At 39.0% G+C, this 17,976-nt stretch overlaps 2 protein-coding genes across 10 annotated transcripts in view; one reads left to right on the forward strand and one right to left on the reverse strand.

Moving 5' to 3' along the window:
* Positions 1-10,861, forward strand: part of RFC1 (replication factor C subunit 1) — a 72,587-nt gene extending 61,726 nt beyond the window's left edge. For both annotated transcript variants that reach the window (XM_070452018.1, XM_070452019.1), the window contains exons 16-25: positions 1,026-1,117; positions 1,741-1,878; positions 2,024-2,119; positions 2,244-2,342; positions 3,525-3,679; positions 3,807-3,924; positions 5,309-5,454; positions 6,852-7,065; positions 8,283-8,474; positions 9,473-10,861. In XM_070452018.1, coding sequence (XP_070308119.1) covers positions 1,026-1,117; positions 1,741-1,878; positions 2,024-2,119; positions 2,244-2,342; positions 3,525-3,679; positions 3,807-3,924; positions 5,309-5,454; positions 6,852-7,065; positions 8,283-8,474; positions 9,473-9,556 — 1,334 coding nt within the window. In that variant the 3' untranslated portion in view covers positions 9,557-10,861. The remainder of the gene's footprint in view (positions 1-1,025; positions 1,118-1,740; positions 1,879-2,023; positions 2,120-2,243; positions 2,343-3,524; positions 3,680-3,806; positions 3,925-5,308; positions 5,455-6,851; positions 7,066-8,282; positions 8,475-9,472) is intronic.
* Positions 1,022-17,976, reverse strand: part of WDR19 (WD repeat domain 19) — an 87,245-nt gene continuing 70,290 nt past the window's right edge. For 6 of the 8 annotated variants that reach the window (XM_070452012.1, XM_070452009.1, XM_070452013.1 and 3 more), the window contains one exon: positions 1,022-17,739. The gene's annotated coding sequence lies outside the window, so the exon portion shown is untranslated. The remainder of the gene's footprint in view (positions 17,740-17,976) is intronic. The other 2 variants (XM_070452011.1, XM_070452010.1) reach the window with 2 other exon arrangements.

A 17,976-nucleotide genomic window follows, 5' to 3' on the forward strand; every position in this document is an offset into this window, starting at 1 on the left:
AGGCGGAAGAGATTATTTCAGGCAAAGGCAGTAGATAAGGAGACAAGACACGGTATGAAAGGGCCGCTGTTGCAGGTTGCAGCCAGTGGGCTGGTGTGGCCAGAGTTCATGGGGCAAGTAGGATACCCAGATCACAGACCGTACTGCGTATTTAGAATCTGTGGTATTTTGCCGGGTTACTGAATGGTACAGATGATTGTTAAAAAGAATTCGCTCAGGAAATGTCACACATGTGCATGATTATTGGGAATGTAAATTGGTACAACTCTGGAGAGCAATCTGACAGCATTTCTTGAAGTTATTTAATAAATTATACATATCCTTAACCCGGAACTTCTGATTCCTAGAATTTAGCAACTGTTATTATTTGTGTATATGCAAAATGACACATACATGTAGGGATATTCATTTCATACAATTCATAATAGCAAAAGATTGAAGGATCTTCCTATTATATCAATGAAAAGTGATTGGCTTTTGATATATGTGTAAAATGGAATATTATAGCCTTTAAAAAATGAGGTGTTCTGTATCTACAGATAAGGAGCAGAATACGAAAATACATTAAGTGGTAAAACCAAGGGGTGTGTGTGTGTGTTTTAAAAATAGAAATTCCATTTTATTTATTTTTTTGGCCTTGCCATGTGGCATGCGAGATTATTGTTCCCTGCCAGGGATCAGACCCATGCCTTCTGCAGTGGAAGTGCTGAGTCTTAACCACCAGACCATCAGGGAAGTCCTGAAGGTGTAAATTTTTATGTACATGTTTTACGTGTAGGATATCTCTTAAGGGGTACGTACCTAAGTTTGTTTACCTCATTTGCCTCTGGAGAGAGAAACTGCATGCCCTAGCGGACAGAGGTGGGAGAGAATTTCACTGCCTACTCTTGTGCCTTTTGACTTTTGTATCATGTACTGATGTTATTTATATGTATGTGTATATGTTTTTTTTTTTTTTAAGCAGCAGTGTTTGAACAACAATTTTTTTTTTGTGTCCCATCCCATTGCTTCTCACCATGGGTCAGGTGGAACAGTCCATGCAGTAGGCATGAAGCATGCTCTCATCATGGATGAAGTAGATGGCATGGCTGGCAATGAGGACAGAGGAGGAATTCAGGTAATGAAAGGACTGTATGTTTGTAGTGGTACTGTTAATTTTTAGGTTTAAAAAAAATTTGAAGAGCTAATTATAATTATGGCAATTAAGGCATGTTGCTGAGGAGGTTTTAAAGCCTAAAATACATGAATGAAACTGGAGCCTATTATACAGAGTGAAGTAAGCCAGAAAGAAAAACACCAGTACAGTATACTAACACATATATATGGAATTTAGAAAGATGGTAACGATAACCCTGTATGTGAGACAGCAGAAGAGACACAGATGTATGGAACAGTCTTTTGGACTCTGTGGGAGAGGGTGAAGGTGGGATGATTTGGGAGAATGGCATTGAAACATGTAAATTATCATACGTGAAATGAATCTCCAGTCCGGGTTCGATGCATGAGGCAGGGTGCTCGGGGCTGGTGCACTGCGATGGCCCAGAGGGATGGGATGGGGAGGGAGGTGGGAGCGGGGATCAGGATGGGGAACACGTGTACACCCATGGCGGATTCATGTCAATGTATGGCAAAACCAATACAATATTGTAAAGTAAAAAAATAAACAAAAACCTAAAATACGTACATTTTGTGGTTTTTCTTCTTTACAAATTACATTTATGTTACAAATTTGCTTTTCAGGAATTAATTGGCCTGATAAAACATACAAAAATTCCCATTATTTGTATGTGCAATGATAGAAATCATCCCAAGATCCGCTCTTTGGTTCATTATTGTTTTGATCTTCGTTTTCAAAGACCTCGGGTCGAACAGATCAAGGTATGATAATTGGAATTTTTTCTCCATCACACTGTCATGTATTTTTTGGGTCAATTTTTTAAAGTACCTGATAAATATTTTAAAATATCTGATTATGTGAATTAAAAAAAATCATTGAAGGGTCATTCTCCATTGTCAATTTCAGGGTGCTATGATGTCTATTGCATTTAAAGAGGGTCTAAAGATACCCCCTCCAGCTATGAATGAAATAATCTTAGGAGCTAATCAAGATATCAGACAGGTAAATTAAATATATGTTATATAGCAGTTGACAATTTTTTTGAACTGATGCCTTTAAGTGTTTCGGGGACAGGGAGTGGCAGTGTTTTCCTATCTTGACAGTATCTTGCTTGTGATTCTTTTAGGTTTTACACAATCTGAATATGTGGTGTGCACGAAATAAGGCACTGACCTATGACCAGGCCAAGGCTGATTCTCATAGAGCCAAAAAGGATATCAAACTGGTAAAATGAATTTCCTACTTTATTAGCCAAAACATTTCTTCTCCTATCAGTATTAATCTAATGGAAATGGTTATTATAGTTCATAGAGACATCTACACAACCTATGGGTGTTTATAGTAAATAAATATAGATATAGCTGTTAATAAAAGTGTTTTAATTCAAGCAGATTTTTCCTTGAGGACTGTCAGTATAATTGTAAATTTTGAGAAAGGAAGTTTATGCCTTAGTAGTTATAAAATAGCTTTTCCAGAGTCCCTTGTGTATGGGTTTCAGGTTTTGAAACTTCAGAATAATCTTGTTTCAAATGGTTTATAGTTGACCTCTCTGAAACTAGACTAGAGGTCTATATAAATTGAGATTTCCTAGGTGTGTCCTGTCCCCAGACTTGTACAATGTCCCCTACTACGAACATCCCCTACCAGAGTGTTACATTTGTTATAACTGATGAACCTACACTGACATAACTGATGAACCTACACTGACATATCATTTTCACCCAGAGTCGGTAGTTTCACACTAAGGTTTGCTCTTGGTTTTATACGTTCTGTGAGATTTGGGAATGTGTAATGGCTTGTAGCCACCATTGTAGTATTGCACAGAATACTTTGACTGCCCTAAAAATCCTCTTTGCTTTGTCTCTTCATCCCTCACTTCTCCCAACTCCTGGCAACCACTAATCTTATTACCATTTCTATAATTTCAGGTTTTTCAGAATGTCCTACAATTGGAGCCATATAGTATGTCACCTTTTCAGATTGGCTCCTTTCACTTCGTAGTATCCATTTAAGACTTCTCCATATCCTCTCATGGCTTTATAATTTTTTTTTTTAGTGCTGAATGGTAGCACAATGTTTGGATATACCATAGTTTATCCATTCATTTGCCTGTTGAAGGACGTCTTGATTACTTCCAGGTCTTGGCAGTTTTGAATAAAACTGCTGTCAGCGTTCATGTGCAGGTTATTTTGTGTTTTCAGGTCATTTAGGTAAACATCAAGGATCACAGTTGCTGGATGGGATGGTAAGAGCTGTGTAAGGTCTGTCTTCCGAAGTGCCTGTAACATCTTGCGTTCCTACCAGCGGTGAACTGGAGTTTCTGCTGCCCCGCGTCTTAGCCCGCGTTCGCTGTTGTCAGCGTTTTGGATACTGGCTGTTCTACTAGCTACGTCCCTCTCTCTTTTAGGGCCCGTTTGATGTTGCCCGCAAAGTGTTCGTAACTGGAGAGGAGACTGCTCATATGTCACTTATGGACAAATCAGATCTCTTTTTCCATGATTATTCGATAGCACCCCTCTTTGTCCAGGAGAACTACATCCATGTGAAGCCTGTAGCTGCAGGGTGAGTGTTCAGAGGTGGTGAGGAGTTTGGATCAGCACCCTCGCAGCCCTGCAAAGGCCAGGTGCCCTGGGAGGGAGGGATGTGGGGTGCGGACCGTGGTGTGACCCAGACTGGTGTATTCCTACAGGGGTGACGCGAAAAAGCACCTGATGCTTTTAAGCAGAGCAGCAGACAGCATATGTGACGGTGACCTAGTGGACCGCCAAATCCGGAACAAGCAAAACTGGAGTCTTCTGCCCACACAGGTAGGCATGGGGCTCCCCTTAAAGCGCAGACTTTGCTTTAGTTGGAGCAAAAATAGCTTTTAGCTCCTGTAATTATTTGAATACCAGATAAACATTTAAACTCTTAATGGCAAAAATACAGTCTTTTATAAAGTATCCTGTGGTCACTATTCTGTTCCTTAATCTAGCCTTATTTTTCAATGTTTTTATATAAATGGACATATGGAATAGGAAAGTTAGATTTTGGTCGTAATTAAGATGTGAATCTAGTTTCATTTACTTTTATCTTAAGAATCCATTTCTTTTTTGTCATTCTTGGCTTTCCCATATTGTTACTAAGTGACTTATTCTTTAAGAAATGCTGCAGGGGAGGTCCCCAGCCACTTTCCTGATACATGAATTCTGATTTTAACTTCCTTGCTACAGAGGCAGTTTTATATTGAGCACTTTATGTAGGTTGATATCTTTTACTAAAACAGAATTTTGCGAACTTTCATTATTAAGACTGTTACTTGCTCTTGAGTTCTGCATATTTAATCACTGGCCTGAGTAACAAGCAAGGGGCTTCTGCAAGGTCTACTCTTCTTTTAAAGGTAACTTTTTATTTTGTTTTAGAAGTGTTCATTTTTCTCTGTACCTAATAATTAATTATACCTATGAGGATCTATCCTAAGGAAATAATGCTAAACACAGAAAGAATTTAATATGCGAAAATACTCCCTAAAGCATTAATTCTGATAGCAAGAAATGGGAGAAAATCTCTATGGTCAGCAATAGGAGTCTGATTAATTATGGTAAATCCTCTTGATGGTATGTTTATGCAGCCTTTAAAATTGTAAAGATGATCTAATATAAAGAACACTAATGACAGCAAATTGTTAGAGGAAAGCAGGGTAGAAAATTTATGTATAATTCCAGCCTTAAAAAAGTTAAAACCCGTGGCTATAAAAGATAACCAAGGATACCTATAAAAAAAAGAACTTTCCTCAAGTGCCAGTTTACTTATTTCTCTAATTATTAGATTTTCCATGTTTTGATTGGCCTGGGTCTATCAATATATTTTTTTTAAAGACAATCGTATCCCTCTTAAAATCTTCTCCATGACATTGGCCTGAAGTAACTGGTGTATTGAGACCCGCTGACTGCGGCGGCTAGGTTGGTGAGATGACCTCTGAGGGTCATAACATGTTTTGGTCCAAGGCATTTACAGCAATTAGCGGTCTTCTCAAGTCGAAGCTTCCCATATCAGCAAAACAGAGACAGAGGGGAAGGGCCTGACTGTCTTGGAATTGGGCACCGGGGACAGTGTTGCCTCACTTTCCAGAGGCTGCTTGGAAGCCACCAGCTGCTAAAGAAGCAACTTAGTACTGGATTTAACTTGTGGACTGCAATTAATTTTTTTTAGGCCATTTATGCCAGTGTTCTTCCTGGAGAGTTAATGAGGGGGTACATGACCCAGTTTCCTACCTTCCCAAGTTGGTTGGGGAAGTACTCATCTATGGGCAAACACGATCGTATTGTTCAGGACCTAGCTTTGCATATGAGTCTCAGGTAAGCAGTATTACTCCATGCTCGACATTGTAAAATCATGGTAGTGTATTTAGCCTTTATCTAATAATGACAGCGTGAGTCACAAAGATTTGTGTTTTAGGTTTGATTTTATTACTAATTAGATAAATGATCATGGATAAGTTCATGGCCCTGAGTTTTATTATCTATAATTAGTGTAACACTTGCTTTATTACTTAAAAGGATACTTTGGAAAATAAAGCCAGATGGTAGATGTGCCATAATATTAAGTTTTAAACTATATAAATCTGAGGTAGTGCTATTATTTGTTGTTATTGTGAGTATGTTTATTACCAGGAGGCATACTTAATGTCTTGGTCTCCAAAATACTTAATAGGAGAAAGAGAACTGTTTAAATAGATGAACTGCTTTTTGCCTCCTATGCTAATAGTAAACCGACCTGGTCATTTGGGGTAGGGGATACAGTTTAGCATATTACAGAAGGTAGATACTGAGACAATTGAAAAACCAGTCTCCTTAGAGGAGTTTAAAAAGTTCAAAAATTCTTGTTATTTGGTAAAATTCTGTTACAGTTTAGAAACTTAGAAAATGTATGTGCACACAGATATTAGGTGAACTTTTAGGGATTCATTTTTAACCATGAAAAACTACTTGAATAATTGCATTTTCCTTTCTGGTCCCTGAAGAGAGTATTAGTCTACTGTTAACTTTTATCTAAAACTGAATCAAGACGCGCCTTTCCTTTGTTCCTATAGAATTCTACTTCCTACTGTGTTCCCTCTTCATAGCCTATGGTATGGGGTGTTTATTATTATTATTTTTTTTGCCACCCTTTATTAGTTTTCTGTTGCTGCCATAACAAATTACCAAAACTTAATGTCTTAACACAAATTTATTCTCATCTTGAGATGGTAAGGTCATCCTGGATTATCGGGATAGGCCCAATGTAATTGTGTTTTTACCAAAAAAAAAAAAAAAAACAGTGGTGGGGGAGGCAGCAGCTCGGCAGAGACCCGAAGATGCTGCTCTTCCTCTGCTGACCTGAAGATGGAAGGAAGGGACTGTGAGCCAGGAGACGAGGTGGCCTCCAGAAGCGGGAAAGGGCTCTTTCCCCAGCTCTTCTCATTAATAAAGCTGAAGGCCTGCATCTCAGCTCTTTTCCTGTTCTCTGCCCATTGCTTTTTAAAGATGAAGCATCACTTTGCCCGGGTGTCCCTCTCTGATGCTTCCACTGTGTTTGTGTAGATACACTGTGTACCCATTACCCTAGTGGTACAAGTGCTAAGCTTTCCCTCCTCCAGCTATTGATAAGTAAGCATTCCTTCGGGTTTACTGTAAGTGGATTAAATTCTAGCAAACTGTGAGCTGGTGGTAGTTTGCCAGTGACTACACTTGTATCTCTCTTGTTTTCATTTAAGAACTTACTCCAGCAAAAGGACAGTAAACATGGACTATCTGTCACATATAAGGGATGCACTTGTACAGCCCTTGGCCTCACAAGGGATGGAAGGAGTACAGGATGTTGTTGCTCTCATGGACGCGTATTATTTGATGAAAGATGACTTCGAGAATATTATGGAAATTAGCAGCTGGGGAGGCAGACCTAGTCCGTTCTCTAAACTGGATCCCAAGGTAAACTATGTACTCCATTGGTTCTCCACCACTTTATAATTACCATATACAAGGAGTATTTCAGAAATGTTTTAGATGCTTTCAAAAGCTTTTTTTTCTTAAATGCTTTTTGCTTATGGTCTGCACTTTCCAAAGATACTATATGAGTACAATATTAAGAGTAGACTTTGGGATTTGACTGTAATTTATAGTTTTATCTTTGCTTTATGCTAAATGGGAAAGCACGATGTGAAATCTGAGGAGCAAATGTATTAATAAATGTATTCTTTATAAGGATGGGCAGATGAGCCTGGGGGAGTAACAGACACACAGACTTTTTATAATGAGCATGAAAAAACTAAAGTGGCATGAACTTGTGATCTCTAAGACCTCACGGTGCCTTTTATTTGGTGCTATTCTGGAAGTTACATTCTCGGTGACTTCTCTAGAACTTTGACTGGACTATGGGAATGACTAGAGGTACATTCTCACAAGAGACATCCATTGTTAGAAGTTTTGCACTAATTCAGCAGTTAGGTTTAGAAGCTTGAAGTTAAGGCTTTTCAAGTTACATAGTATTTTGAAATAACCTGTTTTTGTGGGAAATTTAATTTATATATTCTGTGGTAATTAAAGGCCACCTTTAGTCTGTACTTTATTGTAAATCTTTTTTGATTTGTTGGTTTACTGATCAACTTTGTCACTTCGTAGAACTGCGGAGAGCACTGAATAGAAAAAAATGATGACTTAAAACGATTATTAGAAATCTGCCTAATGTTCCCATGATACCTAATCGGTATCCCAAATACCGATTCTTATTTTAAAAAAATTTTATTGAAAGATGGTTGATTTACAGTTTTAAAAAAAATACATTTATTTATTTGGCTGTGCCAAGTCTCCATTGCGGCATGTGGGGTCTGGTTCCCTGACCAGGGGTTGACTCTGGGCCCCGTGCACTGGGAGTGCCGAGTCTTAATCACTGGGCTATCAGGGAAGCCCCTGATTTACAATGTTTGATTCTTGTTTTTTCTCATGGGCTCTATTAAGAATGTCATGAAAAATATGGAACTTTTCCATAGAAAAATGCAGATAGATAGACTTACATGTACATGCATGCATATTTTACAAACGATTTCAGGGGGTTCCTAGGGTTTCTCAAAGCCTTTAGGCCTACAGAGTTTAAAGGGGTTGTCTGACACTTGAAGTTTTAAAAACCTTCCTCTGTTCCTTCTGTGTAGGTGAAAGCCGCCTTCACAAGAGCTTACAATAAAGAAGTCCACCTCACTCCGTATTCACTCCAGGCAGTGAAGACACACAGGCCCAGCACAGGCCCGTCGCTGGATTCTGAATACAACGAAGAGTTAAATGAAGATGACTCTCAATCGGATGAGAAGGACCAGGACACTTTGGAAACTGATGCTATGATCAAGGTACTATTTTAATATACCAATAGGAGAAGCCATGATACTCCCTCAAAATAGCTCACCTTGTCTGTAACTTGCCTTTTGAAATTATTCAGAGCCTGTTTAGCAAGTAGCAGAGGAAGCTGAGAAAAAGTTTTGTTCATCACAGTTCCAAGGGTAGAGAAAGTATAGATTTCGTTTTTATAAAGAGCTTCTTACAAGGTGTAGGAGCCTGATAGCAAGAAAATAGGCCATCATGTTGATGGTCATGTTCTCTGCTGGAGAAAGGACTGTTTTCTTCTTCCCCCCGGCTCTTGGTGTGTGCTTTACCCACAGACACATTTTCACAGCATAATTAAGAAAAGCATTTTTAATGAAACTAGTCCTCCCTTCTGTTGTCTTTTTGCTATAGCTATTGAACTGCCTATAGAAACTTCTCAGAGCAAAAGGAAAGATAAAAATCATTTATGGCGTCGGTCCACTGTTTCCTATGGGCCAAGGCAAAGGAAATCTAGTTTGTATCCCCTTCTGTCCTTGGTGTGGGTGCGTTTATCATCCGTGCCCCTCGATCCTGTTTTGTGTGTGTTGGGGTGGGGATAGTGGCCTCTCCAGTGTGGCTCGCACTGGTCTTGTCTAGACATACCACTCCTTCCCCTGCTCAAACTGTGTGTTTGGATCTCTAATCTGAAACTGAAAGAAAAGGCAATTCTTCATGAAAGCATTACTGTGTGTGTAAATTATCTCTTGCTTGTTTTGTCTTTCCTCAGTATATCTATACTTGAAGTCTAAGAAACTGCATATCAGGTAACATACTCTAGTTCTAGAGGCTAAATAGCTTTGTAGTTAAAGGCCACACACCTAGCCAGTTGTTAGTAAGCTCATCAAGGGTCGCCGCAGTTCTGGATGTAGGCGTTTGCAACCTTGCTTCTTTATTATGTTGCAGATAAAGATTTGATTTATTGTAGAGATGAACTTACCCATAAACACAAATGCTAACTATTTTGTGTATCTTTCCCTCCCAACAGAAAAAGACAAAATCTTCAAAGCCTTCAAAATCAGAAAAAGATAAGGAGTCCAGAAAAGGAAAAGGAAAAAGTTCAAAGAAATGAAACACTTTCTTTCACAGTTGACAGCTACTTTTTGCTTACCCTGCTGACCAGTCTCAGCTGGTCTTAGAGAATATCTTGTTTTCCCAAAGGAACCATGTTTTAGTGTAGTGAGACCTCATGGTCTCATTGCAAATTAACGGTGGTACAGCTAGAAGGATGTAACCAGTAGGCTGATGTACACCTCTTATAGAGGTTAATAGGACCGCATAGGTCCTCCACTGTCCCCTGTCAGTCTAACAAGATTGTACTTCAGAATGACTGTATAATCAGAATTAGAAACTACATGTGGGCTTTGGAGTCAGATTTTTAGTTAACAGTAATATGTCTGGGAACAGAGGTATTAAAGCGGCTTTTGTAGGCTTACGAGTTTATCCTATGGCCATTATGGGACCAGTCCCGATTTTTTAAAAAGCATAGTTACTAAAATGTGGTGAACTTTTGTAAATAAATCATAATACAAAATAATCACCACCTAGAACTGGGTTTTCTTTGTACATTGTCAAATATCTTGCAAAATATAAACTAGGAATAAAAATGTTTTCACAGGCTACATGTACAGATTCTTAAGATTGTTACCTTGTACAGTAAAATATTATGTTGGTATATTTTTCCTTACTAATTTGCAAATGATTGGATACAAAAGCTAACTATATTCCTACTAACCTCTTGTGTAAAACATGTAACTTTTGCAGTTGAAGAGTCAAACTCTAATTCCAAACATCCTTACCCCTGTGAAAGTCAACCACACACACCACTGCTGTGAACACAATTTCATGGAGAGGCCTCTCTGTTATTACTAGAGGGTATGTGGCTGCAGGATTGTCAGACATTCCTAACCTTCCAGAGTTTCAGCTCATCAGGTTCAAACCAGAAAGGCCTAGGCTGGCCCAGACTCTTATCTTCCTCTGGTTTGGGACAAAATGAACACAGGCTTTTGTGGACTCTGTCCCCGGGAGAGCCAGTTCTGTCCTGACAGTCTCCACAAACCCTGCTGGGATTTTAGATTGTACCTGCAGCTGCGCTTGTTGAGGGACCTTGAGGCTGTGGAACCAGCCTGGAGTTTGGGTGTCTAGCGATTATTTAATCTTGTCAGTAAATGCTCAGAGGTATCTGCTACTTCTGTGAGGTATGTGTTAAAAGGAATGTGAAATCTGGATTCTGTTCCCAGCCTTTAGGGAACTGATTGTCTCTCTCACCTCTTTAACAAGATTAAGTCTCGAGACGTTTAAAATGTATTTACCAGTGTGAAGACCGTCTTCTGTGTAGATTGTTTATTATGGGAATAAAGCGTTTCCTTAAGCCTTTGCTTACTGAGCCATGTACCTCTTTGTGTTAAAGCCCTGCTTGAAACTTCTGCTTCAGTGAAGATGTCCTTGACTGATGACTGCCTCACCTCACCAGTGGGGTGAGCTTGAATTTCTGCCGCATATTCTCCTATTGCTTTTGGGTATGCAAGTCGTGTCTGTTAACTGGCCGGTGCTCCCCGGGGGAGAGACTGTGACTGTCATCCTGGCCCCCAGGCAGCAGGTGGTGCCCCTTACTTGTTCAGTGTGATCTGGAGCCGGAGGCCACACATCATGCCTGCAGCATACTTGCTTTTTTTTGAGATCCACTGAATCTTGGGTGTTTGGTAGTCTGTAAGAAACTACTAGTTTCTCACTACTACTACTTTATCCTTCACCTTTTAAGTTTTGGCAGTCTTTTATTTGCAGCAACATTATCGGGCCTCTTGAGATTATTAACAAGGAGTACACTGGTGTATGTACTGGGAAGAGTATCTTCCTAAATAAGTTTTGGCACAGTTATGTTCATTAGTGAGTGGCGGAGCCCCTTATGGGTAGGTTTAATGATGATGACCTACATCACTTGGTAAGTAAGGCCAAGGCCTCCAGCCAGCCCCTGGGAGGAAGAAAGGGACGATAAAGCTGGAGGTGTTCATATGGGTGCCTGGTGCTATAAAACTTCGTTGGCACTTTGGTTTCCACCCGAGGCTCGTAGGTACCTCTGTGATGCTCAGGATGCTGGTGGCTACACAAGTGATACAGGTCATTATCGGTAAACCTACCCATAAGGGGCTTAGACAGTCACCAAAATCATATCATCTGATACATTCACAGTTAGGCTACATGACCCTGTCTCTGCTCAGACTTTGGTTTTGGATGGCAAGGAAGTATATACTTAACCTGTATAGTATGCGGTGTACTATACTATGGTACACCCCATACTATGGGGAAGGAACCCTCAAGGCCACCTTGGGGAAGATACTGAATAATGTACATCTTCAGCAGAAGTCAAATGATTTAACTTTTTGACAGGAATTCTGTGCTACATAGTATAATGACTCAGGAAACATAAGTTTATAGTTTCATTCATTCTTTCAAATATTGATTTTACTGATTTTTGATGTTTTTATTCTAGGGCTGATTCACTGCTAAATAGCCTTGATGTGTGTAAGCCTCTCACTTTAAACTTTTTAACGCTGTTAACAACTGTGCTGTCTGAACTTCAGTGTTTCAAAGCTACTTTATTTCTGTCTTTAAATGCAGGAAAACATTACAAATATTTAATAAGTTTATTTTAAAGGGGATATTTCAAAATATAAAAGATATCAAAAAGCTGAATATTTACAATTATGTCATAGGTTACTATTAACAGTACAGAGCATTGAATATGTAAGACTCAGAAGAGGAAATATACAAAGTATAAATAACAGCATGTTATATATCACTGTCACTCTGTAGAAGTTGACAGTGGTGACCTGGAGATGTGAACTTATTTTTTCTGTATCCAGGAAGAACCATCTCTAAATCTGCTAGGGGCAGAAACATAGCCTCTTGTGGAAAAACGCAGTCTTCTCAGGACCATTCTACCTAAAAAGGCACAAAAAAACACCAAAACCAAAAACCCCATACGCTTTTATAAGGGTTTCAAGTAATAAACTGGCATTTAGTAATAAAAAAGCTAAGCATGATAAAGATACTTTGCTCATTTCTGGAATGTGAAGCAGGATCACGACATGTAGGTGAGAAATTTTCAGTCTATAATTAGTACTGAGTTTCAGTCTTGGCCTTTCAGTTGACTAAAATTGCATGGGCAAGTTGTTGAACCTGTTACAAAGTGAGTATGATGTGGACAACAGCCACCTTACTGAGAAGAATGAGGAAATGCAAAATTAGTGCTCAGCAACTCAACCCAAAGAGACCCATGCCAAGACACATTACAGTTAAACTGCCAGAAGTTACAGACAAGGAAAGAATCTTAAAAGCAGCAAAAGATAACTTGTTATGTCCAAGGGAACCACCTCCTCCTCCTCCCCATAAGAATGTCAGCAGATTTTTCAGGAGAAGCTTTGACATCAGGCCATTCTCTTCTAGCCTGTAAAGTGCTAAAAGAATAAAACTGCCCGTCAAGAATAGTCTATCTGACAAGGCCGTCCTTCAGAACTAAAGGAGAGAGAATTTTCCAGACAAGGAAAGCTAAAGAGGTTTATCACCATTAGACTGGCCTTACAGAAATGTTAAAGGGACTTCTTTAAGCTGAAATGCAAGGGCACTACTTAATAATAGGAAGATATATGAAACTGTAAATCTCAATGGTAAAAGTAAATATAAATTCAGACTAATCTAATGAAAGGTACTTATAACTAGTGTGAAAGTTAAATAAGAGTAAAAATAACTAATAATGTATTATTATATCCATAAAGCAAATAAACTATGTATATAAACTATTCCATAGATATCCTTCTCATAATGCAAAGGCTTTATAACTACAATAATTTGTTCATGATACGTAAGGTTCAGTTCAGTCACTCAGTTGTGTCTGACTCTTTGTGACCCCATGAACCGCAGCACGCCAGGCCTCCCTGTCCATCACCAACTCCCAGAGTCCACCCAAACCCATGTCCATCGAGTCAGTGATGCTATCCAACCATCTTATCCTCTGTCGTCCCCTTCTCCTCCCACCCTCAATCTTTCCCAGCATCAGGGTCTTTTCAAATGAGTCAGTTCTTTGCATCAGGTGGCCCAAGTATTGGAGTTTCATTTTCAACATTATTCCTTCCAATGAACACCCAGGACTGATGAGAGTCCCTTGGACTGCAAGGAGATCTGAAGAATCAAAGATGTAAGTTGTGATGTCAGAAACAGAATGTGGATAAGGAGAGGTAAAATGCATTTGAACTTAAGTTGTTATCAGCTTCAAATAGACTGTTAGATTTTATGTAAGTCTCGTGGTATCCACAAAGCAAAACCTATAGTAGACAAAAGAATGTAAGCATCAGAAAACTACACAAAACTGTCATCACAGGAGAGGAAGGAGCAAGAACAAAGGAACAGCAGCCAGAAGACAAGATGGCAGTAAGTCCGTATCTATCAGTAACTATTTAACTATAAAGTCTCTGATCAAAAGAGAATAGCTTAAAGCCAAGACCCACCTGTAGGCAGCCTACAAGACTCTGCTCTAGGGACACAATGGACTGGAAAGGAGAAAGGCAGCCCTTGCTAATGGAAATCAAAAGAAACTCAGAACAGCTATACTTAGACAACATGGACCTTAAGACAAAGACTGCAATAAAGGACAAAGAAGGCCATTCGATGCTGATAAAGGGATCCGTCCACAAGAGGAGATAACCTTTGTAAATATAAAGCAAATATTAACATATCTCAAGGGAGAGGGAGCAATACCATATTGGTAGGGGACTTCACTACCCCACTTTCATCAGTGAATAAATCTTCCTTTGACAGAAAATCAGTAAGTAAACATTGGTCTTAAATGATGTGTTTGACCAGATGGACTAAATAAGCATAAGTGGACAGATCACATATCAGGCCACAAAACAAGTCTTAATAAATTTAGAAGACTGAAATCATATCAAACATCTTTTCTGACCACAGAAATACGAAACTAGAAATCAGTTTCAAGAAAACTGGAAAATTTACAAATATGTAGAAATTAAAACATACGACTCAGCAACCACTGAGGTCACAGAAGAAATCAAGAGGAAAAAAAACTTGAAAATGGCAATATCGTTGGCCCTTCGCATCTGTGGGTTCTGTATTCACAGATCCAACCAACCATGGATCAAAAAAAATTCAGAAGTACCAAAAAGTTCCAAAAGGCAAAACGTGAATTTGCCACATGCTGGCAGCTTTTCATATAGCATTTACATTGTATTCAGTTACATAAGTAATCTAGAGGTGATTTAAAGTGTATGGGAAGATGTGCATAGGTTATATGCAAATACTACCCCATTGTAAATAAGGGACTTGAGCATCCATGGATGTTGGTACCCAGGAGGGGTCCTAGAACCAATCCCCCACCAAGACTGAGGGACAACTATACAGCAAACCAAATCTTAGGGGATGCAACAAAAACAGTGCTGAAAAGATCTCAAATAAACAGCCTACCTTTACACCTTAAGGAGCTAGAAAATGAACAAGCTAAGCCCAAAGTTAGTGGAAGGAAATTTCAAACAGCAGAAATAAATGAAATGGAAACTGAAAAGGCAATAAAAAAGGTCAATGAAACTAACAGCTTTTTTTTTTTTCTCAAAAGATAATAAACCTTTAGCTCAACTCACCAAGGGAAAAAAAGGGACTCAAAATCAGAAATGAAGAAAGGGATATGATATTCAGTAACATGAAAATAGAAAGGATTTTAAGAAGACTTACATGAAACACTGTAAGGCCAGCAAAATGCACAATTTCAAAGAAATGGATAATTCCTAGAAACACACAACCTTCTAAGACTGAATCGTGAAGAAATTTAAAAAAACAACAGGCCAATTACTATAAAGGAAATTTAATCAGTAATAAAAAATCTAGGACCAGATGGCTTCACTGGTGAATTCTACCAAGCATGTAAAGAATTACCTTCTCAAACTTTTCCAAACTCATTTTATGAGGCCAGCATTACTTTTGATACCAAAACCAGACAAGGAAACTACAAAAGAGAAAATTACAGGTCAGTGTCTCTGAAATATATGTGATGTATATCTTGTATATATACATATACAAAAGAAGGAAATACTGCTATTTCAACAATGTGGATGGACCTTACGGGCATTATGCTAAATGAAATAAGAGGCAGGTAACTGTACTATCTACTTATGAAAAGTGAAGTTGCTCAGTTGTGTCTCACTCTTTGGGACACCATGGACTGTAGCCCACCAGGCTCCTCTGTCCATGGGATTTTCCAGGCAAGAATACTGGAGTGGGTTGCCATGTCTTTCTCCAGGGAATCTTCCCAACTCAGGGATTGAACCTGGGTCTCCTGCATTGCAGGCAGACGCTTTACTGTCTGAGCCACCACGGAATCCCCATCTCACTTATATGTGTAATTTAAAAAACCCCACTGAACTCACAGATGCAGAATAGTTTGTTGGTTGCCAGAGGCCCAGGGTGGTGGGTAGGCAGAATGAAGGTGGCCGAGAGGTATAAAATTCCAGTTACAAATAAACCCCAGGGATGTAATGTACAGCATGGTGATTATAAGTTAACAATACTATATATCTGGAAGTTGCTAAGAGTAGATATTAAAAGTTCTCCAAAAAAACCTGTTAACTGTGTGTAGTGATGAATGTTAATTACTGTGGTAATCATTTCATAATATAAACATAAAATCATTGTGTTGTATGCCTAAAACTAACACAAGATGATTAATTATACCTCAAAAAGTTGAGATATTAGATATATATAAAGATGCTAAATATGTGATAATACGTTATGTAGCAACAGAAAAATAAATGGATCCCAATCATAATTTGAGCAAGCTTTTAAAACAGAATCTGACAAGCTGATCCTAAAATTTTATAGAGAGATGGAAAGGAAAGTAAGAGTAGTCAAAACAGTCTTGGAAAAGATGACAAAGTTGCAGATACACAATACCTGGCTTTAAGATGTATTATAAAGTCACAGTAATCAAGACAGTGTAGTATTAAAAATAAGGGACATACATACTGAAAACCCAAGTGATTTTCAATAAAGGCATGCAAGCAGTTCAATGAGGAAAGACTTTTCAACAAATGCTATTGGAAGAGTAGATATCTACTTGAGGCGGAAAGAAATCTCAATCCCTACCTCACACTGTAAAAAAAAATAACTTCAGGTTGGATCACAGACCTAACACAGGTGAATATGCTCCTGACTTCCAAGTAAGGAAATATTTTCTTAGACGCAGAAAGTCATAACAATAAGATAAATTGCTGAGATATAGCTCATCAAAGTCAAAATCTTCAGCTCATCAGACCACTAAAATATATGTATAACTGACTCACTTTGCTGTCCACCTGAAACTAATACAACATTGTAAATAAACTCTTAGAAAATACAGAAATTAAGAGAAAGAACTGAGAAGCCACAGTGGGAGAAAATATCTGCAAAATAAATTTGACGAAGACATATCTAGAACACACATATAAAGAACTTGTATAATAAGACACTAATTAGTAATAATAGGAAAGGAACAGCCTTTTCAACAAATGGTGCTGAGACATCTGGTCATCCACATGCAGAAGAAGGACATGTGTGTCCCTACCTCACATCATACACAAAAACAGACTGAAGACTTAAATATAAGAGCAACAACTATAAAACTCTTAGAAGGAAATGTAACTGTAAAACCTTTGTGATCCAGGATCAAGCAGTGGCTTCTTAGACATGACACCAACCAAAGGGGAAAAAACCAGATAAATTGGACTTCATCAAAATAAAAACATGAGTACATTAAAGGATACTATCTAGAAGGTATTTGCGAATCATGTATCTGATAAAGGACTTGTACCTAGAATATATTAAGGATTCTTATAACTCCATGAAAAGATGAAATACCCAGTTAAAAAATGGGCAAATGATTTGAACAGACAGTTCTCTAAAGAAGATATACAAGTGGGCAACAAGCCCAGGAAAAGATGCTCAACATTATTATCATTAGGGAAATGCAAATCGAACCATCAAACCACGGTGAGATACCACTTGACACCTACTAAGATGCCTGTAATCAAGAAGGCAGACAGTAAGAAGCGTTGGTGAGGATGAGGGAAACTAGAAGGCGTGTGTGCTGCTGGAGGGAACATGAGAGGCTGCAGCTGCACAGAAAGCAGTTCGGAGCCCGAGGGGGACAGCGAACGGCCGGTGGGGCTGCAGCAGACTGAGGAGGGGAAGAGGCGGGCCAGCTCGCGGAGGGGTCTGTGAAGATGAAAAGACAGAGCCTTAATCCAAAGCTCCGCCTGTGGAAGGGAGCCAGATACACAGAGGTGGAGTGAGAGGACCCGCCCATGGACTGGGTGCCTGGGGGCATCCAGATTTCCATCCGGACCAGCGGGTTGGATGGAGCTGCAGTTTACTGAGAGAGTGAAGGAATGCAAGAACGGGCTTTGTGAAAACTGAGACGAGCCTTTGGCAGGGGCTTTTGGCTTCCTACCT

This window comes from Odocoileus virginianus, chromosome 21 (genome assembly GCF_023699985.2).
Source record: "Odocoileus virginianus isolate 20LAN1187 ecotype Illinois chromosome 21, Ovbor_1.2, whole genome shotgun sequence".
Taxonomy (NCBI): domain Eukaryota; kingdom Metazoa; phylum Chordata; class Mammalia; order Artiodactyla; family Cervidae; genus Odocoileus; species Odocoileus virginianus.